Below are 23,003 nucleotides of genomic sequence, written 5' to 3' on the forward strand. Positions count from 1 at the left end.
AAAATTCCAAGTCTAGAGTCAGACAGATATGAGTTTCAATCCTACTTAATAACTTTGTGACTTTTGTCATACCTCATTACTAAAATGGACATAGTAGCAGGACCTACCTCATAGAGTCATTTGGTGAACTGAATAATATGCACATAAAGCCCTCATCACAACACCTAGCATATACTAAGTGCTCAATAAATGTTAGTAACTGTCAAATATTATACCAAAACAATTAGCTATATTATTGCACAAACTAATGATGGAAGAGAAGAAATTAGCATTTCTAGCTTTGTAGTACATTCTCTTTGATGTTACACTGTCACAGATGCTAGGACACAAGAGTTGATTCATCAAACCGAGAGTCAGCTATCCATAGTACCCTGTCCATAGTCTGCAACCTGGGGAAGCTGTCAGAGTTAACATAAAATGTTGAAAAGGTTAGAAAAATAAAGCAATAATTGTGAGCTTTAAAAAATACATAAAAGACAATTTGGAAAGCTGATAACTGGAATAATAGAAACCCAGAGTATCACTGGAGTGACAAAAGAAACTACTAGGAAAGGGAAAAAGAAGAAAACAAATTTTGAATATTTGTATAGGTGTTTTCATCCCTATCTCAGTACATTTTTAATCGGGTGTCTCAATCGGCCACTCACTATAGCCCTGGGAGGGAGGGAGGTATGGGAGGGAGCAAAGGAGGGTAGGAGGAAGGCAGGTATTAGTATTAATGGTAAGTCTTACCATTTCAGACATGAGGCAACTAAGCCACAGAACTCTGGGTAACTTGTTCAGTGGCATACAGCTAATGACGGATGAGGGCTTCTCCTAAAATTACATAAGGACAAAACACAGGTACAGAGGTTAACAAAAGAAAGTATTTCACATGGACGTTTCCTCCTCTAAAAACCGTGAGCTTAGACAGAACTCTCTCAGAGGACCTTTTCTGCTCTACATTCTGTGATTCTACTAGTAAAACCTTCTGACATGTTTTCCTTTGTGAGTACTGCAGAGAAAGGCAAGATAAATATTATGTGGAAAACACTGATTGAAAGCTTTGTAAAAGAGCATAAAAAGACCAGTTGGGAAGAAAAGGAAATAAACATCTCAAGGGAAGCCAAAGTGATCAAAAGAATTATAAAAACAGGATAAAAAGAAAATCAATATTAAAAAGAGATAAGGTAGAGTTAGAAGATAAATAGTAATGTGATTCCTTTCAAGAGCATGAGCAGACACAATAGAGACGTTAATCACTGAAAATAATTATAGTCATTACCACTTAAATAAAATGCACAGGATGCTTCCTTTTTCTGGGGCTTATCCTGACTTGCTGCCCTTGGGCCGCCTCTTGACAGAACGTGGCCGAAGGAAGGTTACTGATTGAGGTGGCCGCGCTCATCCACCAAAGTGTGTGGTGGTGTTTCTGTTTTCTTGATTTCCTTCTCAAAAAGCAGGCTCGTCTCCAGTTCGGGGCAGCCTCCTAACTGGCGATGTGTAACTTTAGAGAAGCTGTTTGCTCTTGTTGTGCTTCAAGTTCCCTTTCCGGAAAAGGCAGGAAGTGGTAGTATCTAAGGCTATTCCAAGAAGAAGGAAATACTGGGAGTAGGGTGCCTAGAAGAAGGCTCAGTGTTTCCTGCTCCTCCTCGACATGGATGGAGGCTTCGGTGAGCATTTGCTCTGTTGGCTTTCCCCATGGCCCGGGGTAGGGGGCAGGCTGTTTCTCTACTGATGGAGTGTTTAGGGAAAACATTGTTTTTAACCTCAAGCGATCCATTTTTATGGGCAGATACTCCCTCCCCACCATCGGACCCTGTGTCAGTAGCCCTATAGGGCAGGGTTCCAACTCAGATCGGGCTGGAAGCTTCCCTGCACAGGCCTAGCTTGAGACACCTTGCCTGAAATGGGACAAGGGAGCAGGTCTTGCAGATAGCCTCCCCAGCCGCACTGTAATCCGTGACTGCCCACGCCAGATTAAATCAGAGCCTTCTCCCCCAGAGAGATTTTGACGCACTGGAAATGCACTACGACCTGGAAGCAAGCACGGTAGCAAGCAGAGCGAAGTTCTCTAAAGGAGAAGTTTTATTGCTGGACTCTCTTGGAACGAAGCAACTGCATAATCCAGAGGCAGCAACAGTGGGTTATAAACAAGGGCCTTTGTAGCGTCACCAACACCAAGCACAGGTGGGCCTTCATTCCTGCAGAAGGGGTTTAGTCACTGTGAACTGACTCTGTTTCCTACTCCCCAATCTGCCTCTTGCAAGTTTTCCTGATTTCTTGGGTCCCCGGCTTCAGCATTACCTCAAACTCTGGATGAGCAAAGTGCCTCATGCCATACAAAGCAAGTAAAATCTCGGGGCGCCGGTGGCTCAGTGGGTTAAACCTCTGCTTTTGGCTCAGGTCATGATCCCAGGGTCCTAGAATTGAGCCCCGCATCGGGCTCTCTGCTCAGCAAGGAGCCTGCTTCCCCACCCCCCGCCCCGCCTGTCTCTCTGCCTACTTGTGATCTCTGTCAAATAAATAAATAAAATCTTTATAAAAGGAGCTCCTGGGTGGCTCAGTGGGTTAAGCCTCTGCCTTTGGCTCAGATCATGATCCCAGGGTCCTGGGATCGAGCCCCACATTGGGCTCTCTGCTCAGCCGGGAGCCTGCTTCCCTTCCTCTCTCTCTGCCTGCCTCTCTGCCTACTTGTGACCTCTGTCTGTCAAATAAATAAATAAAATCTTAAAAAAAAAAAAAATTAAAAAAAAAAAAACAAAGCAAGTAAAATCTCTGACATAAATTGCCTCTCCTTTCCCATTCTCTACCTGGAAATTTTCCGTATTTTTCACTCACCCTGTCTTCTTCTGGAAGGAAATAAGCCCTCTCAGGCTAATCCCAAAGCCTGCGCCTCTGGGACCTCTCTAAGGACCTGGTTTCATCAGTTGTTTCTACCCACTGGGTCTTCACTCTCTCTGCATGGTCATGTTCAGATTCCCATGACCTTTTTCTTCTCTTTACCAAATTTCTTGAAAAAACGGTGCCCTCTAATACAAATTCTGTTCGCTCCTTGGCCTCCTGCCCAGACCCCATTAGACCGCCTCTTCCCTTCCCTATTTCCATTAACACCCTAGTGCTCCTCTTAAGCCTGTGTGCTGGAAGCTTCTCATTTCTCTTTAATTCTTTCTCCTCTCTCAAAGTAACAGTAACAATAAAAAGATCAGCTAGCTTGAGTTAAACACTTGCAGTGTGCCAACTTCTTAACAAACACTGGCGTTTATCCTCACAATGACCCCTAAGAGGCCAGCAGTATTATCCCCATTTTCTATATAAGCGAAAGAATGGTCTGGATTGAAATTCAGGTGGGTCTTCCCCCAAAGCCTGTGCTCGTAAGCTGCTGGGAAGGAATATTTCACAGAGTGACGTCAACAGTTGACAAGTTCTTGTAATTCTGTCTTCATGTCTCTTACCAGCATCGCTGCCTCTCTGTGATTCCTCAGGCCCTTACAGCTTTCCACTTCCTGTGTGGCCTCATCATAGCCAGTCTTTCTTGCACCACACTGGGTGGTTATTCCTCCCAGCATCTGTAGCCCGTCTTGTCAAGTCCACACTCCTGGTCACAAGCCAGTGTCCCTACACTCAAGTCAGCCTGGAGTCTGTTCTTTGCCAACTGCCCCTTTGGCCCCCAGATTTCAGTCTCACTTTCCCCTTAGCTGAAATACACACCCACCCATGTCTAAACCTGTCCTTTAAAGCCCAGCTCAATGGTTATTTCTTTCAAGAAGGTTCTCTGTGTGCTCTATCATTATCCCCCATTCCCTGCCAAGCTTGAGATAATCCTTTTCTTTGGTGCCATAACCCTCCCACCCACTCTTTTTCTCTCTTTCTCAATCATATACATATATATATGTATATATATGCCTACATGATGAACAAAAGGATCAAGGAATATGTCAGCTGTGTAGTTCAATGTTTAAGAGGAAGAGTGACAGCACAATATAAATATGATAATAAAATGTGGGAACAGTAAGCCAATCTTATTATACTCAAGTAACACATATCCATGAGAATTCTCAACTTTGGTAAGACACCAAAAACTGGGAAGTTGTTATCCAAAAAGACCAGATCAGACTAGTTAGGAAGCATGAGTACACATGACTTTTCAGAGGAAAGAATACCAAAGGACAATTTTCATATTCTCTTAACACAGGGGATGAGCAGGAGAAGGAAGAAGCCCTTCTCCCCTCCAGTGAGTATATATAACAAAGAAAACAGGATGTGTGGATCTGTTTAGGGAAGATTTTTCTTCTAATGAAAGTTATATGTGAGGATGAGGTTACTAAGGAAAGTGGTGGGATCACTTTAGAGATCCGTAAAAATTGGATTGCTTGTTATATCCACAATTGTATACATAGAGTCAGGTTCTGGAGCATTTTCCATTTGCTAACTCAGGGCAAGGAATGAACAGACTTACTATACCTTCAAATCCTGATTCTGCAGGAAGGAATAGTTTCTAACATATCAAGTACACTAACAACAACATTTCTAACCCTTTGGCTCCTGGTTCTCTAAATCTTTTTGTTCTAAAATAGAAAATCTGAATGTGAAATTCACCAGGACTGACCCCCATAACATTTAATGGATTTTGGCTAAGTGAGATTTTTTTTTTAAATGCTTAATATATTACATAACAGTAGTAGAACATAGCAGTTAAGAGCATAGGCACAGAAGCTACACTTGATTTAAATCCTGGCTGTGTCACTCTCTAGCTCCGGGGCCCTGGATAAGTGACACAACTTCTCTGTGCCTCAGTTTTCTCATCTGTACATAGGGGTATTGTATCACCGACCTTATGGGTTAGTTGTCTTCAAATGTTACAGACCTTAGAGGAGTATCTGATACACAGTAACTGCTCAAGGAATGAAAACTTGTAATTTTTACTGAAACACATGATGCTAAATCTTTGTTCATACCAGGTATTCCTGGAAAGGGTGTGTTTGCTGCCAGAGAGGTATGCTGCTTCTTTATGCTGCTTCTTGAGAGAAGCAATTACGGAGATACGTTAACTCTTTCTGGCTGCTGGAATTAATATCAAGTGATAGCCTAGTAACTTTGCTAACACAGATCCTCACTGCATGATTTTGCAAAGCCCTACATCACAGCCTGATTATGTGATCTCCAGAGACCTCCACCACACATTTGTTAGAGCAACTTTATTTTTAATAACCAATATCTAGATACAGTGCTGCTGTCCTTCCATAGGTGAATGGTTAAACAAATTACAGTCCATGCGTATCACGGAATGCTATTTAGCAATAAAAGGAATAAACTATTGGTACACACAGCAACTTGGATGAATGTCCAGGGAATAATGCTGAGGGGAAAAAGCTGGCCCCAAAAGGTTACACATCCTTCCACACACAGAATGTTTTGAAATGAATTTTTTTGAATGGCTTGGTGGTTGCCAGAGGTTAAAAATGGGGGATGAGAAGGGGGGAGAAGTGGTGTTCACCACACATTTTTAAGACTTTTTCTTCATGGATAAATGACTCAGGAATGATTCTCTAAAAAGAAATTCAGACACTTCTCTACATTTGGGCATAGAATTACTTCTGTCACCAGGATTGATCAAAAGGATGTTAACATGAAGGTAGGTACTACATTTGATTTAGGATGTGTTAAGTAGGCTTTTTATATAAGTATTTGTAAAACACTCTTTTTGCCCGTAGGAATAATTCGGGTTTCACACCAGCAGACACTGTGGCAATCATTTTCTGTTCTACGCACAAATCCCTCACACTGGGTAAGTGATTCACGGAATTAAAAACCAACTGCATATTATCCTCAGACAGTTACATCTTACGATTTTGAAATTTAAGCAGCTCTTCAAATTAAATGGAGTGGAGTATCAATCACTCTGTTAAATAAAGAACAAAAGGTTCTTTATCTGTGAGGTGAGGATGGGTCATTCCTTTTAAATACCATTATTTGATTGAACCAATTTTTGAAGGCCTAAATTTAATAGTGTAGGATTTAGCTTAATTTGTAATTATGTTTGTGGTTCTCATAAAAGAGTTTCATTGTAGTATGTGAACATTACAAGCTCGGGGGGAAGCAGTGGCAGGGATGTGGTAGGGTGAGGAACTTCTGAAAAGGAATGGGCAAAAACTGAGTTTTGGAAGGCTCTAAAGTTGCCCCTGGAAAATGTTAACTTATTTTTTTGGAAGCTTGGAACAGGGTAGAGAAACTGTTACTCTAATGTGATATTGACATTAAAGTTCATTTCAGAATGTTATTTCAATAAGAAACACAATATGGCTATCATTAATTCAACCTGATTAGCGCCTAAACTGAAATATCTGTGTATTTAATGGACAAAAATAGATCAAGAAGAAAACTGCTGTTTTCTACTAAGTTTTATCCTGTGTAGTGGCATTATCCCGATAACCTGTCCAGGCATCTGAATCCATGTTTTTAGTCATTAAAAGTCATTAAGAAATCAGGAACCTTCTGGAAATATTTATCATTCACAAACTCCTTGGGGTAGTAGACACATTGTGGTTAAAAACTCACTTTAAAAATTTCTTTACATTTTGGCATGAGACTTAAGAGAATGGAAAATCATGACATTGCTCTATCTGTTCATGTTAAAGAAGTTCAGTCTGTAAGCTAGAAAATGTTTCATGATGTTTTTACTAACCCTGAGCATATTTGTTTATAGAATCTATTGTCAGTCCTGCCAAATTTGGACAATGATTTCAAAATTGGACAAACTCTTTAAGGAGCACTTGCTATCTAGGCCTCCATCTTATTTGAATAAATGATAAACGGCTGACCCTTGAATAATGCGGGGCAGGGGGGGGCTTAGGGGAACCCCCCCCCGCAGAGTCAAAAATCCATGTATAACTTTTGACTCCCCAGAAACTTAACTACCAATAGCCTACTGTTGATGAGAAGCCTCACTGGTAACAGTCAACTAACACATATTTTGTATGTTACATGTATATACCTTGTTCTTATAATAAAGTCAGTTAGAGAAAAGAAAATGTTATAAAGAAAATCATAAGGAAGAGAAAACACATTTACAGTCCTGTACAGGGTTGATCAAAAAAAAGATCCACGTATAAGCGGACTCATGTAGTTCAAATCCATGTTGTTCAAGGGTTAACTGTACTGAATATCTACCTTGCAGTATTTCCATTAGGCTTTCTTCGTAGTATCATCAAACTGAAGTTGAGAGAGCTTTGGAATCCACATTCCAATCCTGACTTTGTGACTCTGGACAAATCACTTCACCTCCCCTGAATCTTAGCTTTCTCATCTGTAAAATGGGGCAGCATAATCCTCACTTTACAAAGTTTATTAAGATTAAAAACAAAATGTGTTAAGTACCTAGTACAATACTTACACGTAATAGGTAGTCAGTACACGGCAGAACGTGTGCAGTCGTTGCACTGTGTGTAGACTGCTACGGACTAAATTCTGTAACCCACCTAGCTGTTGTTATCAGTTATTATTAACTCTATTACTTACAACTGTATTACCATTTCCGGGGTCCAGTCCCCTGGCCCCTTGTCCTCTGGATTTTCATGTAATAGGTGTGGTTTAATTTTTGACTTCAAAGAAGTCATCTTGCACTCCCCCCGCCCCCCATGCTGTTACTGTGCTGCGATGGCGCGTGCTCCAGGTCTCCTAAAATGTAAGGTGCTGTTATAAAGGTAGGGCGTCCAAAGGCAAGAGCTGCCTGATGCCTCAGATGTCCAGAGCCAGGGATCCAATGAGCCCATGTCCTCAGCAGAGATGCTGAGCACGGCGGCACCAAATACGCTCCCGCATTGCTGCATGGGCTTTAAGCCCCACACGCTCCAAAGGGTCTGCTTTCCGAAAACACAAATGGATGTTTTGTCTCTCTACGATGTTCTTCTGTGCTGGAGCTGGCCTTGGGGAGCAAAGAGCTCAACCCAAGAAGCGTACTGCAGCAACAGCAGTGTTCTTTCCTCTTCTATAAGTAAAACACCTACCCATCAGATCCTTTACTTGTTTGTCTTTTCATTTTTTGTAATCTCAAAGCGATGTTCTTCTGTTCTTGATGCTTTCTGAAACCTGATTTTCAGCTAAACGGGTGCGCTGAACACCCATCAGAAGTAGCTGTTTTGCTAAAAAGGGCTGAGTTAACTTGACTTTTGTCTGCGTATGTACTTTATTTCTGCAGCATTCTCCCCTGAAGTAGGTCCTTAGATCCTCCAGTAAGATACTAGCGTGGTAGCTAAGTAACCATACAGTCTAAATCCTTTGTTACTTAAATAACATGATAGCCTTGAGCACTCTTAGAATTGCAAGACCGAAATACTTGTCCTCACTCTTCCACTGAGACATCCCCAGGCTTCGGTTTCCTTAGCTCTTAGTTTCGAGAATTTTACTTCCAACCTGACTAGTCTATCATGCCTTGATCATACCTGGCTTCCTTCCTGCAGGCTCCCAGGTAGCATTTATAAGTATGACCTCTTTGCTGCTTATCTTAGTGAGGCGCCATGGATAGTCCTTGTTCCAGCAGCGCCCTTACTTCCTGTAGCAAGGGGAGTTCGGCTCAACATTGCTAGAATGGACTTGGTAAGCCCTATAATTTCACTGCATCCATTTTCATAAAATGCATTGCGTGCTCCCCTCTCCTGGTGACCTGACATCACTGGTATAGAGGATGTGCCATGAGAGTCGCCTGAGCTACAGGCCAGTAATTACCCTAAGGGAACTCTTGTCTGCATGGAAATGAAAGAACATCTGATTCCAGAAAGCAGGGAACGTATTTCAGATCATATCACTCAGAGTTATACTATCTCTCACCTCTCACACAATGATGAAATACAATGGATTATAATATATCTATTTGGCATTTAGAAAAAGCATCTATCCCTTCTTGAGATCACTATCAAAATATTTCTTTTAGCGATTTTGTATGCACACAATAAACACATGTAACACCTCCGATAGAATACATTAAGGAAGCCTCAGGAAATACCATTCAGTCTTATATACAGTATTTGTATTTAATAATAAATCATTGTAGGCCAAGTGGTACCCAGGTAACTAATGAACCAAAGATGAAAACTCTCACTTGAGAAGCCTTCTGAATATTCTCTTATACACACGCTTCAGTTTATTTTATTGTTCTTGCTTTTGCCCTGTCTCCATCTCTCCAGTATACGTGCGTCTACACAGATGCTAAATTTGATTCATTGCTTTTATTAGTGCATTTGCCATTGATTGATTAGTTCTTCGTATTAGTACTTTTTCTATTGATTGATTGCAGATGAAGTGACTATTTGACCTTTAATTATGAGGCTTCCTATTGAAAATGACATTGAGCTATGGCTTCACATAATCCATCTGGAAAGCCTGACATGATGCCATTCCCTGGAGTTCGTTCAGGAAGAAAGAGGAGGCCTGAAGGAAGCACAGAGCTATCACTGTGCTTCATCTAAAACAATACTGCAAGGCTTGTTTGCTGCTCTCCTCAAGCTTTGGCTCAGGGTTGGAGGTAATTTTATATTTTGTCAAGACAGCATCACTTGCTGTGGATTGCCATAAAAGCCATGAACTCTCCCAAAGTCTTCTCTAGTTTGGTGCTGATATTTGTATAGTGATAGTCTGTGTCATTATAATGACAAGATATTGTACATAGCAGAGATGGAAGAACAGCTTGCACCCTGGTTAACAATGGCTCAGTGCACGGTCAGTCAAGAGATCTCATCAAGAAAGAAATTCGATCCCGGACACTCTATGGAATTAGTATTTTATTTTATTTACCTTTTTCTCTTGAGTATTCATATCACTTTGCTTATCTGGAGTTGCAGGATGTGTACAAAAGCATTCCCACAACACCATGAAAGAGAATGTTCCAGGGTGTTTGAGGTCCTTAAGTGTATGTTTATGTTCATTTGTCATGTTTTTAAATAGCAAAATGAAAGCACACACTCTCATGGCGTGTCAGCTGACTATTGGCAGTCGGTCGTGAGATTCTCAGTTGTGTCTTCTTTCCAGAAACATTTCTGAGTTGGAAGAATGCCATGGAAATTTTAGAGTATCATGATCAATGCTTATTAAAAGTCCACTGTATGTCTTACCATTTGTAGACGCCACACACAAAGATGAATCAAGGCAGGTATTCCCTCACGTTACTTACCCTTCGTTAATGAGGCCACGATTGCAGCTACACTGCTGAACTGTGACAAGAAACCGTGCACTAAGCAAAAGGAATATAACTTTTTGCTAAGGCGTGGGACTCTGCAAAGAGTGGAAAGAACATATTCCTAATTCTAGTCTGGATCCAACTTCCAATTCTCTCACCGAAAGCTGAAACAAATCATGTAACTGCTGTGGGCCTCAGTTTCCTCATCTGTGAAATGAGAAGATGGACAAGACAACACATGACATTCCTCCCAGGCTTAAGTCTGTGCTCTGTGACTGATATTTCTATTCTTTAAAAGAACAGTTTCCCAGGGTGCCTGGGTGGCTCAGTGGGTTAAGCCTCTGCCTTCGGCTCAGGTCATGATCTCAGGGTCCTGGGATTGAGTTCCGCATCGGGCTTTCTGCTCGGCAGGGAGCCTGCTTCCTCCTCTCTCTCTGCCTACCTCTCTGCCTACCTGTGATCTCTCTCTCTCTCTGTCAAATAAAATCTTTAAAAAAAAAAAAAGACAACAGTTTCCCTGCAGGGTGTGAAAGAGAAAAAAGTTCATAAATAGTTATGTAAATAATGTTACAGTATTACACGAAAGGAAATACGGCTCTTGCCGTATTCCGAAGAGTTTCACCAGAGAAACAGAATCTGCAGAGGATCTTATTTGCAGTTTTACTTGGACGCTGTTTGAGAATGCAACAGGACTACCTGTCCCTAACTTGGGCTGGAAAGATCATTTAATAACATACACGTTATTTTCTCAAGAGGAAATGGGATTGAAATAGGAAAGTTTGCATTTCTGTAGTTCTTTTCCCTTAAAGCTTATCTGTGACTCTATTTGGCATAAAGAGACTGTTGTCTTAATAAAACTGCCCCACAATTGGGAAGCATTTTTTAAAGCATTGAGCTCATTAAATCCCAAAACCTTGAATATCAGCAGGTCAGTAATTGTCTTATTTTGCCTACAAAGAAATAAAAGCCTGGAAAATTTTTACAAACATCCCAGATCGTATAACTAATAGAGACTGGAGTCCCTGCCTCCTAACTTCCAGAACTGTATTGGATAATAAGATATGAAAGCACTTTGAAGACCAAAAAGTACTGTCCTGATTCCAAATATTGTAAATGTGCAATCTCAGTGTGCATTTGAAATAAGTTGTTAATTGTTTAAAAAAGAAAATCAGTTTTGATGACATTGCTACTTATAAAACAGTCTAAAAATACTTAATATCTATAATTGTTCCCAGAAGCATGAATTTCCATGTGGCCCAGGCATAAACTGGCACTCATTCCTTCTACCTTCTTTAGTAACAAAAAGCTATATTCTGCCCTTCCCCAATATTCATCTGGTTTGCTTTTTAAATTCCACATATGAGCAAAATCATATGGTATTTGGTCTTTCTCTGACTCAGTTACTTCGCTTAGCATAGTACCCTGTAGTTCTATCCACGTCATTGCAAATGGCAAGATTTCATTCTTTTTGATGGCTGAGTAATATTCCATTGTGTGTGTGTGTGTCTGTGTGTGTTTGTGTGTGTGTGTGTATGTGTGTGTGTGTGTATGTGTGTGTGTGTACATGTACCACATATTCCTTATCCATTCATCTGTCATCTGTCAGTGGACATCTGGACTTTTTCCACGGTTTGGCTATTGTGGACATTGCTGCTGTAAACATCGGGGTACATGTGCTGCTTTGAATCATTATGTCTGTAGCCTTTGGATGAATACCTAGTAGTGCCAATCCTGGGTCGTAGGACAGTTCTATTTTTAACTTTTTCAGGAAACTCCACACTGTCTTCTAGGTGGTTGCCTCAGTTTGCATTACTACCAACAGTGTAAAATAGAGAGGGAGGCAAACCATAAGAGACTCTTAACTCTAGGAAACAAACTGAGGGTTGCTGGAGGGAAGGTAGGCGGGGAGATGGGGTAACAGGTGATGGGCATTAAGGAGGGCACTTGATGTAATGAGGACTGGGTGTTCTATGCAACTAATGAATCAGTAAATTCTACCCCTGAAACTAATAATAGACTATATGTAAACTAAATTGAATTTAAATAAAAAATTAAAATAAATAAAAAATAAAGATTTCAAGACATAATAGCCAAAAAAAAAAGTTATATTCTATTTTCTATTTAAAGTGAGTCTTGATGAGTCAGCCCTTACCTTTCATGAGGCATCACTGTCTGCACTCTTTTGTAGCAAACTAAGAGCCATAGTGCTGTGACAATGAGCTGTTAAAATGGAAACTGAAATCCAGAGTAGAGACAAAAAATAGAATTTTGTGTGTGGGCCAGAGCCCTAAATATATTTCTGTCCTGCGGTTTGCCACTGGAATTGCAGTTGTGTAAGGAAAGACAGTTTGGGGCCTCTGCCATTTGACAGATTCTTAAAGATGCCACTGAAATTATAGACACAATGGATTTTACTACTATGCTGAAAAAAAGTGCAGGAGTATCCATCATTTTGTACCATTTTCTGATCCATATAAAGAAAGAAAGAAACATAAGTTCTCTAACTAGTACACTTCTGTTCTTCAGAGGTTTGGGGATTATTTGGTTTTGAGTTTTTGGTTCTGAATTTGGTCTCTGAAAATCATTACTAGCATATCTAGACTTATGTAATAAAAAAGTTGGAAGTTCCCAGGTTCCAGGCAGCAAGTCTAAAATTAAGGATGATAAAACCTCTTTGGGTTTTGGTTTTATTACCCTGACCCTCAAGTACCATAAATCTTAGAGATACACCTGGAGATATTCATCCGGAAGATCAGTGCCCGAAACCCCCATCCTCCTCCTTCACATTTCCTATGCCATAGACTGTCAAACGTTTTTAACTGCAAGCGTCAGAAACACATTTTACAGTGTGATCCCGTATGCACTGCTTTACAAAATAACATCCACTCTTACTGTATATGATGTGTTCCGTATTCTATCCAAGTGGTGGATAAAACCCATTAAGTTGATTTGCAACTCATTAATGGGTCATAATCCAAGGTCTGAGAAGTATTACCTCATACCTGCTTGGTGAGATTTTATCCTCTTCCTCAGATAATTACCATATAGGCTTTAGCTTCTACTGTCTTTTTTTAAATAAAACTTTAGCTCAAATTCCTGATACCAGATAGGAACCAGAGCTAAATTAAAACTCAGAAAAATTCTTGATTCAAGGTAATATTTAGATTTTATTAATACATTTAGATTTTAGATTTTATTAATACCGCTTATATTACAGAGTTTCTATACTTTTTAAATTTATTTTTCAATTGTGTCTCTGTTCATCATGTTTTCAATAGTAGTAGGAATAATGCTAATAGCTAACCATAATTGGGTAGTTAATAGGCAAACACCGTGCTGTGTGCTGGTTGCATGAAGCCATTTACTTGAAAATACTTTTGTGTTCACAGTGTGGCATCATGTAGGTATGTAGTAGTTAAAGTTCAGCACCAGGGATGGCCAGTGGCTCTAATGGAAAATACTCACCCGAGTGTTCAGCTACTATTTTATCAGAAAGGAATACTCCAGAGGCAGCTCCAACAAATGCTTGTGTTATCTTTATCTCTGTCAACCAGAGATTTTGCTGATCAGCCTAATGAATTCTGAAATAGGTTGTTAGTGATGAAATTGCCGACTTGTTACTTTGCATGTAATAAATGGACTCTCGCTGATCAGTAGACAGCCGGAAAACTGTAGAGACACTTCCTACTTGCTATAGAGAATCTAGCAAACCCAGTGATTTGAATCTGAGATCCTCAGGGCTGTGCTGGAGGCTCATCCCTACCTGGTTTTGGGCCCTGCTGCCCTGAGGAGTCTCTGTGGTCGCCCAAGGCTGACTATAAGGGTCACAGAATCCTGCTTGGAATGTTGCTGTGTGTGCTTTGAGAGAGCACAAGCAAGGGGCTAATGAGAGCACTTGAAAGGTCAGAGCTGGGCCTTTGAGTTGACTGGATAAGTTGTGTAAACTATTTTTGCACGGGACTAATAGATGTTCAGTTACAAATACCGGTATGCGTGGCAGCTTGCTTTTTCATTCAAACCCGATGGCCGGCTTGTGTGGGTGTGGCTCATCTTCACCTACCTTAAAATTCTTTCTTTGGCCACTACACCTTATCTGCTGGAAAGACTGAAACTTATGCCTGACACCCGCTCCCCGCCCCTCCCCACCCCCCGGGGTGTAAGGTCACCTCCCAACAGTCCTTTACACACACCAGCTCACATCACTCCTGCAATCAGCTCGGATAAGGAAAGTGAGGTTCCTAAGTGATAAGCAACTTGCCCAAGTCACGTGACCCAGGGGGCAGGGCCAGAACTTAACACCAGCCTAGCTTTTAACCCCGTGCTGAGCTGTAATGGGGGTTCTTCAGGAAGTCTTGTGCTCTAGTGTCAGTCCTGTGGTTCACTAGCTATGAAAATTTAGGCTAGATGCTCTCTGGGGCCCTTCTCATTCTAACATTCAGTAATTCTCTGATTTTAAAAAGGTATTCAGCTTTAGAATCTTGACCCTTCAGAGGTGTACCTTAAGATCAGCATTTCCCGGGCGCCTGGGTGGCTCAGTGGGTTAAGCCGCTGCCTTCGGCTCAGGTCATGATCCCAGGGTCCTGGGATCAAGTCCCGCATCGGGCTCTCTGCTCAGCAGGGAGCCTGCTTCCCTTCCTCTCTCTCTGCCTGCCTCTCTGCCTACTTGTGATCTCTGTCAAATAAATAAATAAAATCTTTAAAAAAAAAAAAAAATCAGCATTTCCCCAAAGGTGACCCTCTAAATTATGGCAAATCACTTCCTCTAAGGAAAAAAAAAGATTACTGGACCTCATCTGATTGAGAATTTTTTTTTAAACTTTATTTATTTATTTGACAGAGATCACAAGTAAGCAGAGAGGCAGGCAGAGATGGTGGGGGGAAGCAGGCTCTCTGCTGACCAGAGACCCCGATGCAGGGCTTGATCCCAGGACCCTGGGATCATGGCCTGAGCTGAAGGCAGATGCTTTAACCTACTGAGCCACCCAGGTGCCCCTGATTCAGAATTTTTAAGAATAAGACCCTGGAGTCTGATTTTTGAAACATATCAAAAAACAGTATTATGCACCTGAAATTTTAGAGCCACAATAATACATGCATCCAGAATCACCTCTGGTTTCCAGAGTTGCTGGCTCACCCTCCCAGGTCTTTCGGGAAGCTTTTGTCCCAGCACAGGATTCAGGCAAGTCTTGTGTAGGTGCTTTTTTATGATAGTGGAAACTAGTCTGCCTCAGCTTGGCTTGGTTGGTTTGGGTGGTGGTGGTTTTGTTTCTTGTTTTTTCCTAACTTTAGTCTGGCCATGATGTGGATACTTTTTGTCTCATTATTACCCAAAAGCAGATACTGAGGACATAGATGCTCATGACATACTACAAAGTAGCATAAAAAGATAAACAATAAAATTTTAAAACAACTCAGTAGGCTTGGACTCCCAATTTCTCAGAATCACTCACCTCCTCTTTCCATGGCTTCGATATGTGATTCTGTGGTTGTGTCTAGGAAGGATAAAAACTTGCTCCTGTTTTTCTAATCCATATCTATATTTGTGCCTGAACTTCAAAGGACTTTTGAGTTCCCTTTGCATCAATGTGGTTAAACCACAGCATTTGGATGTGGAAGTATGCCAGTATTTCACAAGGCATATCCTGATCAAAGGAAAGCCATTCACTTAGTGCCTGCCTATCATCCCTAGAAGTCACTCCAGAAGCGAAGCTTTCTTTTTTAAGCTGAGAGTAAAGTTTAAGCATATTTAAAATAATTTCAGCATGCCTGGTATTTGAAAGTTGTCCTTATATAAGTCCCTTCATGAAAGGAAATATATATGACTTTTCCCAAAAAATATTACAGTGTAATTGATACTGTAGAAAGATTTTTTAAAAAGAAAGGAAAGAGGGGCACCTGGGTGACTCAGTCGATGAAGCCTCCAACTCTTGATTTCAGTTCAGGTCAGGATCTCAGAGTCCTGGGATGGAGCCCAACATCAGGCTCCCCGCTCAGCGGGGAGTCTGCTTGTCTCTCTCCCTCTGCCCCTCCCCCCAGTCATGTGCTCGCTATTTCTATGTCTCTCAGAAATAAATAAACCTTTTTAAAAAACAAAATAAGGCGCACCTGGGTGGCTCAGTGGGTTAAAGCCTCTGACTTCAGCTCAGGTCATGATCTCTGGGTCCTGGGATCGAGCCCTACATCGGGCTTTCTGCTCTGCGGGGAACCTGCTTCCCCCTCTCTCTCTGGCTGCCTCTCTGCCTGCTTGTGATCTCTGTCAAATAAATAAATAAAGTATTTTAAAAAAATAAAATAAAATAAAAGTTAAAAAAGAAAGAAAATAAAAGAAACACAAGATAAAATCACTGCTTTCCAGAAGTCAGCGCTCTGAAAGGGACAGCAACCCAAACAGACCCATAAGCACGTATCCGGAAGTCGGAGACGGGTGAAGGCCTGGGGAGTTCCGGCAGCGCGCTAGCGGCGAGGTTTCAGTTCCCGTGGCAGTCCTCAGCAGTTACCGTTCTCAAAAGTTTTAGGAATGCTTCACACCTCACCCTGGATGATTTCAGTCCTGTAAAGCACTAAATCTGAGCCCCACAATACTGTCTCATAATGCTATTTCTAACCAGAATCATAACCCAAATCACCAGCATCTATGCCAGGTGCTGTACCAGGGAATCGACAAACACTGCTTCACTAACACCTCCAACTGCCCTTTGAGACAATTATTTTTACCTCATTTTGAGCAGGTGTGGAAACTGGGAGTATTAGGGCTAGATCATCTGACCACATAGCTGGTAGTTGGCACGGTCAAGAATTTAAACCCAGGTCTCTGACAGCAAAGACCAGGTCCTTTCCATCACACCACCCAGGCTTCTCGAAATATCTGAGAAGGGTGTGTTAGCTGTGCTCACTCGTTCAGCCTCACGGACGGGGCAGGATCAAGAGGAGGTGGTGTTTCCCCGCGCCAGCTTCCCTGCCGCTGAGCTGGGCTCGCGGTGGCATCTTGAACCATGTACAAAATCCTCATCCCGAGTGCTTCGAATGTCAACTCTCAGTGGGATTCAGCTAGTGCAAACTGGTATTTCCAGAGTTTCGTGTTTATTTCAAAATAAAAACCATGCCACCATAGTTAGAAGTGGCTCTACAGAGATCAGTTTTACGCATTAGTCATCAGTAAAGCACCCAAAGTCACATACAGCCCTTGCTGCTGAAAGGGAAGCGCCTCAAGAAGTGAGTGGCGCACAGTGTGGTGTTCACGGGGTGGTCCTTTCTGATGAAGCCTCTGCCACTCGCAGAGAGCTGACAAGGGCTCGTCTCCCAGTGCTTCCCACCAGCTCCGCGCTCGCTGTCCGTTGCAGAGTTTGGTTTGGTCTTTATTATTATTATTAATATTTAGAAAGTTTGCCCGTAGCAGTACTAAAATGTGCATCACAGAACAACAGTTGTTTACTGTGTTTGAAGTGAAGACTCTCACCCAGGAGATCTCATTCACTTGAAGTTTGTATCTCTCCATCTCCACTCGCAAACAGAGACCCATGAATAACGGTTGTCATTTCAGAGCTGCATCTTTCCAATTATTTATTTCGTCGCTTCTCTCCCCAGAAGTTCCCTTAATTGAAGCAGACACTATAAACTCGTTTGCATGTATTTGGTGACAGCCAGCTCCATGACTCTTTACAGCGAAGAATAAACGAGCCCAAAGCTAAGCGAGGGGGACGTCCACTGCCTCCCTGTCCCCCTCTACAGCCCCGTCCACACAACTGCAGGCAGAAATTAAAGTTAGCTGCCTGCTTTTTAAAGCCACGGGCTACTGGGTAGGCTTTTGACAAGTTACCATGGGGGCAAGAGGAGATGTAAAATTGGACACAACTCAGATCCCTGGGTCCCCCAGAAGCCAGCTCATCTGGAAAGTCACCTCTCCTGAAGCCGAGTGCAGTTGTGATAGTGTAGCCGTGACACTTCCCCGAGCTGCCGTGGCTGCACGTCTGCTCCGTGTACTACTGCTCTCTGTATTACAACTAGTCTCCTCTAGCACTAGTACTCTCATATTGCTAGAGCAAACTTTCTAAATATTAAGAAAAAACTTTTTTGCACTGACAGTGAGTGCAAAACCGAACAGGATGCAGTGGTGCTGATGAAAAAAAAAAATGCTTTTAAAACACAATCTCCCTGATCCATTCATTCACTCACCAAGTGTTTATTTAGTGCCTACTGTATGCCAGACCCTGTTCCAGGCCCCATGGGGCTACAGCAGTGAACAAAGTACAGAAATGTTCTTGCCCTTATCTAGCTTCCTTTCCAGCAGGATCAAATAAATGAACAGTTAAACATACAACCATTTGGTGATGGTAAGTGTGATACGGAAAGAGAGACTTGTTATACAGGAAGGAGAATAGGAGTGCCAGGGCAGAGGTGGGAAAGTTTTAGGCTTAAAGGGGCCGTTGGATCAAACACGGGAAGTACCCAGCGAGCTAGCCGTGTGGGTATTTAGGGCAAGGAGATTCCAAGTGGAGGGGGCAGTGAGGGCGAAGGAGCTGAGGCAACACTGTGCTTGGTCAGTTGGAGGACGAGGAAGAGGCAGGTGTTCAGAGAGAGGAATGAAGGATGAGGGAGGGAGAGAGCTGGCGGAGAAGTGGTACCAGATAATGGGAGTGGGGCGAGTGAGATCACCTAAGGCCTTGTTGGCAGTTTCGAGGACTTAACCTTTTACTTAGAATGAGAGGGGAAGCCATTGAAAGGTTGAGTAGAGTCTCGATAAGATCCAAGTCCATTCTGAAAGGACCCCTGTGGCTGCTGTGTTGAAAATAAAAGCCTGGGGCTGGATGGGTGAAAAGGTACAGCAGTGAAAAACAGGAAGGCCAGTTACAAAGCTTTAATCCAGACAGTTTAAGGTCAAAGGTAATGGTGGCGGAAGTGGTGTTGGATTCTGGGCATATTCGGATCACAGAGCTTAGAGGGCTTCCTGATAAACTAGATATGCTCTTAAGAAGAAGGGGAAGGCGTGCCTGGGGTCTGCCTTAGACCTGGGGTCTGCGTGGCTGAGGGTCTGCCTTCAGCTCAGCTGCTGATCCCAGGGTCCTGGGAGTCCCACATGCACTCTGCTCAGCAGGGAGCCTGCTTCTCCTTCTCCCTCTGCCTCTCTCTGTCAAATACACAAAGCCTTAGAGAGAGAGAGAGAAAGGGGAATTATCCAAGGTGTTTGGACAGAGAGGCTGGAGGGATGAGACTGCTGTTTCCTGGATTAGGGAAGATGGTAAAGGAACAGATTTTGGTGGTGGAAGAGAAGGGTGTAGGCACAGGTCAAGAGTCCCGTTTTGAACATGTTAAGTTTGAGATGTCTTCTCAACATCCAGTGGAGAGCTAGTAGCCCTGTTCGTCTGGAGTGTTCATTGTATAGGGGTTATTTTAAGCTCACGGACAGGATGAGGTCACTAAGGAGTATGGAGACAGAGGAGAAGGACCCTCTGAGGACCAAACCCTGAGGCACTGTAGAGGTTAGAGAGGAGATGAAATTATTCTGATAATAAAATGATATGAAATTCTAAATCAGCCAGACACACTGACATCCAAACTTGCAGGCCTGTATTTTTCTCCTGCCTCCCAAGACTGAGGTGAACGTTAAATCGGAAAAGTAGATGCGAAGACACATCGAAACCTTAAAAGGAGCAGGCTCTCGTGTTCGTGGGGGTGCCTACTACCTGCCAGGCACTGTATTAGGCACATAGGCTGCCTCCTTATCTCACGTAAGCTTCACGACAGCCCTGCCCAGTAGCTGTTATGGATCCCACTGCCCGAGCAGAAAACTCTACTTCCGTGAGGTCAGATAACTCACCCCAGTTCACACAGTGAATAAACAGCAGAGCGCGCTCAAGGGCCTTTGTCTGCCTCCAGAATTCTCCAGAGTCCTCTTGCTCCCCCTTCTTACCAGACCTGGCTTCTCAGCCAGGCTTACTTTAGAATCACCAGGAAGCTGTCCAATAACCGTGATGCCCTGACCCCTCCCCACAGCTATTACCTCAGATTCCCTCAGGCTAGAGACTTTCTAAAAGCCACCCAGGTGACCACTGGGTTAGACTGCCCTCTGTGTTGATGTGCATTTATGCACTATTGTGTTCCAGAAAGACTGCAACGTAGGATTTTACCCACTCATTTGTTGATAAAAGTGGCCATTTGTTTGTACTGACTTGTGAAAAACCATGGTTCTCTTAGATATGTGAAGTACTCACAGGTTAAGGAAAACAGAGGGGATTAGAAAAGCTTCATTATTTCCAGAAATGGCTTCCAGGGCTTTCTTAATTTCTTCCTCTGCCTAAAAGCCTCCTAAATGAGGCCTTAACTCCCCAAATTTTGTATCACTCAGAATAAATAAAAGGCAGGAGGGGGTTAGTAGGACATCACATAGTCAAGTTCAACCATAGAAACCTGGGTCAACATTTTTAAAACAGATGGATGTAGGGGGGTCTTGGTGGCTTGGTCAGTTGAAAGTCCGACTTGTGATTTCAGCTCAGGTTATGATCTCATGGGTCATGAGGTCGAGCCCCGTGTTAGGATCCATGCTTAGCAAGGAGTGTTCTTGAGATTCTCTCTCCCCCTCACCCCTTCCCCTCTGCAAGCTCTCTCTCTCCCTCTCTCCTGCTCTCTCTCAGATAAACCTTTAAAAAATAAAACAGATGGATTTAAGGATAAATAGTGCTGATTTCTAATCCCCAAATCAAAACTGCCTCATTCTTTTGTGTCAGGAGGCATCTCTTCTGAGGTTGGTGTTCATTATAAACATGGTACCATCGAGAAGAAAATGACTGCCAGAGGGTGACTGATGGCCGTGTTGACAAAACAAAAAACATGTATTAAGAAAATACTGTGCATTTGTGTCCCGGCTTACTCACATTTGCCACTTACCCAAGACTTGGAAGCCTTCCAGAAGTCCCACTATCCACCAGTAAGAGGGTCATCAGAGCAAAATTTTAGGGAGCATTGAGTTTAGAGGGTAGGAGCTGTACCAGAATCCGTGAAAACACGTGTCCTGTCCATCACCTTCTCTTTGCTTTGGACTTAAAAGATTGGAGTGTTTTACTTCATTTATAAGAAGACATATCTAAAAAATTCCATAAAATTAAACAAGGCTTTCCAGAGCCAGAGTTCAGTGAGTTCTGTTCTGAGCCAGGGGCCAGGTCTGTATTGGGGATCTTGTTCAATGTATTCTGATGACCTTGTGTTATTTTTGCTGTACGAAAGCCTCAGTCTATTTTGGATATTTTCACATCCTGTGAGCATGAATAGCAGCCAGATTTTCTCTTAAGAAGACAAAAGATTCTTCCTTCGCAGCCTAGAAAAGGAAAAAAAAAGCAATCTCAAACTACTTCCTAGCCACCTTGTCTCCATAAATACGGTGACCCCTCCAGGAAGGCACAGCCAGCATTTGAATGAAGGCTCCGTGGCTCAGGTCTTTAATTCATTCTGGAATTCCCTGCTTGCTAATTACTCCTACAACACTGTCAGACAGGTGAAGGTGTACCTAATCTTCTGAGGCAGAAACCTTCAATTGGTGGAGTTAAATGTTTCATTGTCAGCATCTGGTGAGCCGGCTCAGGCCATTCATTAAACGTCTTTTCCAATCAGAATGTACCTGTTTCAAAACAGAAATAACACCAGCTGCTCATTTTGGTCTTTTCTTACATCTTTATTTACATACAACTTTACGGAAAGCGATGGGCTTACAGCCCAGGTAACTGAAGATGAAAACACCCATCTTTTCTTTTCCTGATGGGCCAAAAACAGTCGATCATAAAACTTTTATCTGAAGCAAGTAAAAGGCCGGCCAGCCAAGCACCTGTGTTGAAAGGAGTACCTCCTTTTTCCTTCCAGACTTTTCTTGCATAAATATTATTTTTCTTAGTTTTCTTCTTCTGTTTTAATACCATCAAGCATCTCTTTTTTCTGGTGTCCCACAGCACTGTGACGAATTAGCATTTCAGGGGTCACAGGCGCAGGGTCTGGTTGAAGACCAAGGGTGCGGGAGCCATTCTGTGTGCAACCACAGCCCCCTCTGGTCACAAGCTGCACCCAGCCTTGGGGAAGTGGGTCCTGACTGCTGCCTCGGGTTCCTCATCTGGGAAATGGAGAGAAGAATGGAAGCTTCATGCACACCATAGCCCTGGGGAGTGAACACATTGATGTTTGCACTCTCTCCACACGCTCCCTAACCCAGAGCAAGCCCTGCATTAACTACCTTCTACGGTCTGTCTTCTGCCTCACCAACACACTAGTGAAGATCGGAAACATCCGTGAACTCCGAATGTGGCTTCTAAGTTCAGTACAAGATATGACTGCTGAAAGACTAACACATGACCACTGCTCTTTCATAAAGCTTTTAACTCCTGGAAAGGTGGTTCTTTTCTCTTAATTATGGCCTTACATGTGTCGTTTGTGACCTTGTATACTTCTTCATTGCCCTGCTCTTCTGGGGCTAATTCTCCTTTTTGGATTAAAAAAAAAAAAATGGGGAGGTTCTGGTTTTGAATGACAAAGGATAAGTCGCTCCAAGTTGTACATCAGAAAAGAAATCTGACATTTAAAGCCTTCCCAACTGTAGAGGAGAAGGTGGTTAGCGAGCAGCGCGAGCTCCTGAGAGGAAAACAGGATGTTTGAGGCGGTTTTGTGAAGCACGGTTGCCAACATCTCCTCTGGATTTTCAAGTGCCCCTTTCCCTCCCAAAGATAAACGTAGGACTTTTTTCAGGCTTCGGGGGTTAGAAGTTAAAATTCCATGTGCACCTATCTGTTAAACTGGGGCAGGATGATCATGATCGTGTTTTTCTGCCAAAGTCTAGCCAAGGGGGTTGTCAGAGATCCCGGAGCTGCTGCTGTTGCCT

The 23,003-nt window shown here is 42.6% G+C and overlaps 1 protein-coding gene across 4 annotated transcripts in view; it reads left to right on the forward strand.

The window, feature by feature from the left end:
• Positions 1-23,003, forward strand: part of LOC111157320 (solute carrier family 10 member 7) — a 250,574-nt gene that overhangs the window by 214,532 nt on the left and 13,039 nt on the right. For all 4 annotated transcript variants that reach the window (XM_022518639.1, XM_022518629.1, XM_022518648.1 and 1 more), the window contains one exon: positions 5,694-5,767. In XM_022518639.1, coding sequence (XP_022374347.1) covers positions 5,694-5,767 — 74 coding nt within the window. The remainder of the gene's footprint in view (positions 1-5,693; positions 5,768-23,003) is intronic.

Source organism: Enhydra lutris, unplaced genomic scaffold, assembly GCF_002288905.1.
Source record: "Enhydra lutris kenyoni isolate GAN:26980312 unplaced genomic scaffold, ASM228890v2 scaffoldscaffold3, whole genome shotgun sequence".
Classification (NCBI taxonomy): domain Eukaryota; kingdom Metazoa; phylum Chordata; class Mammalia; order Carnivora; family Mustelidae; genus Enhydra; species Enhydra lutris.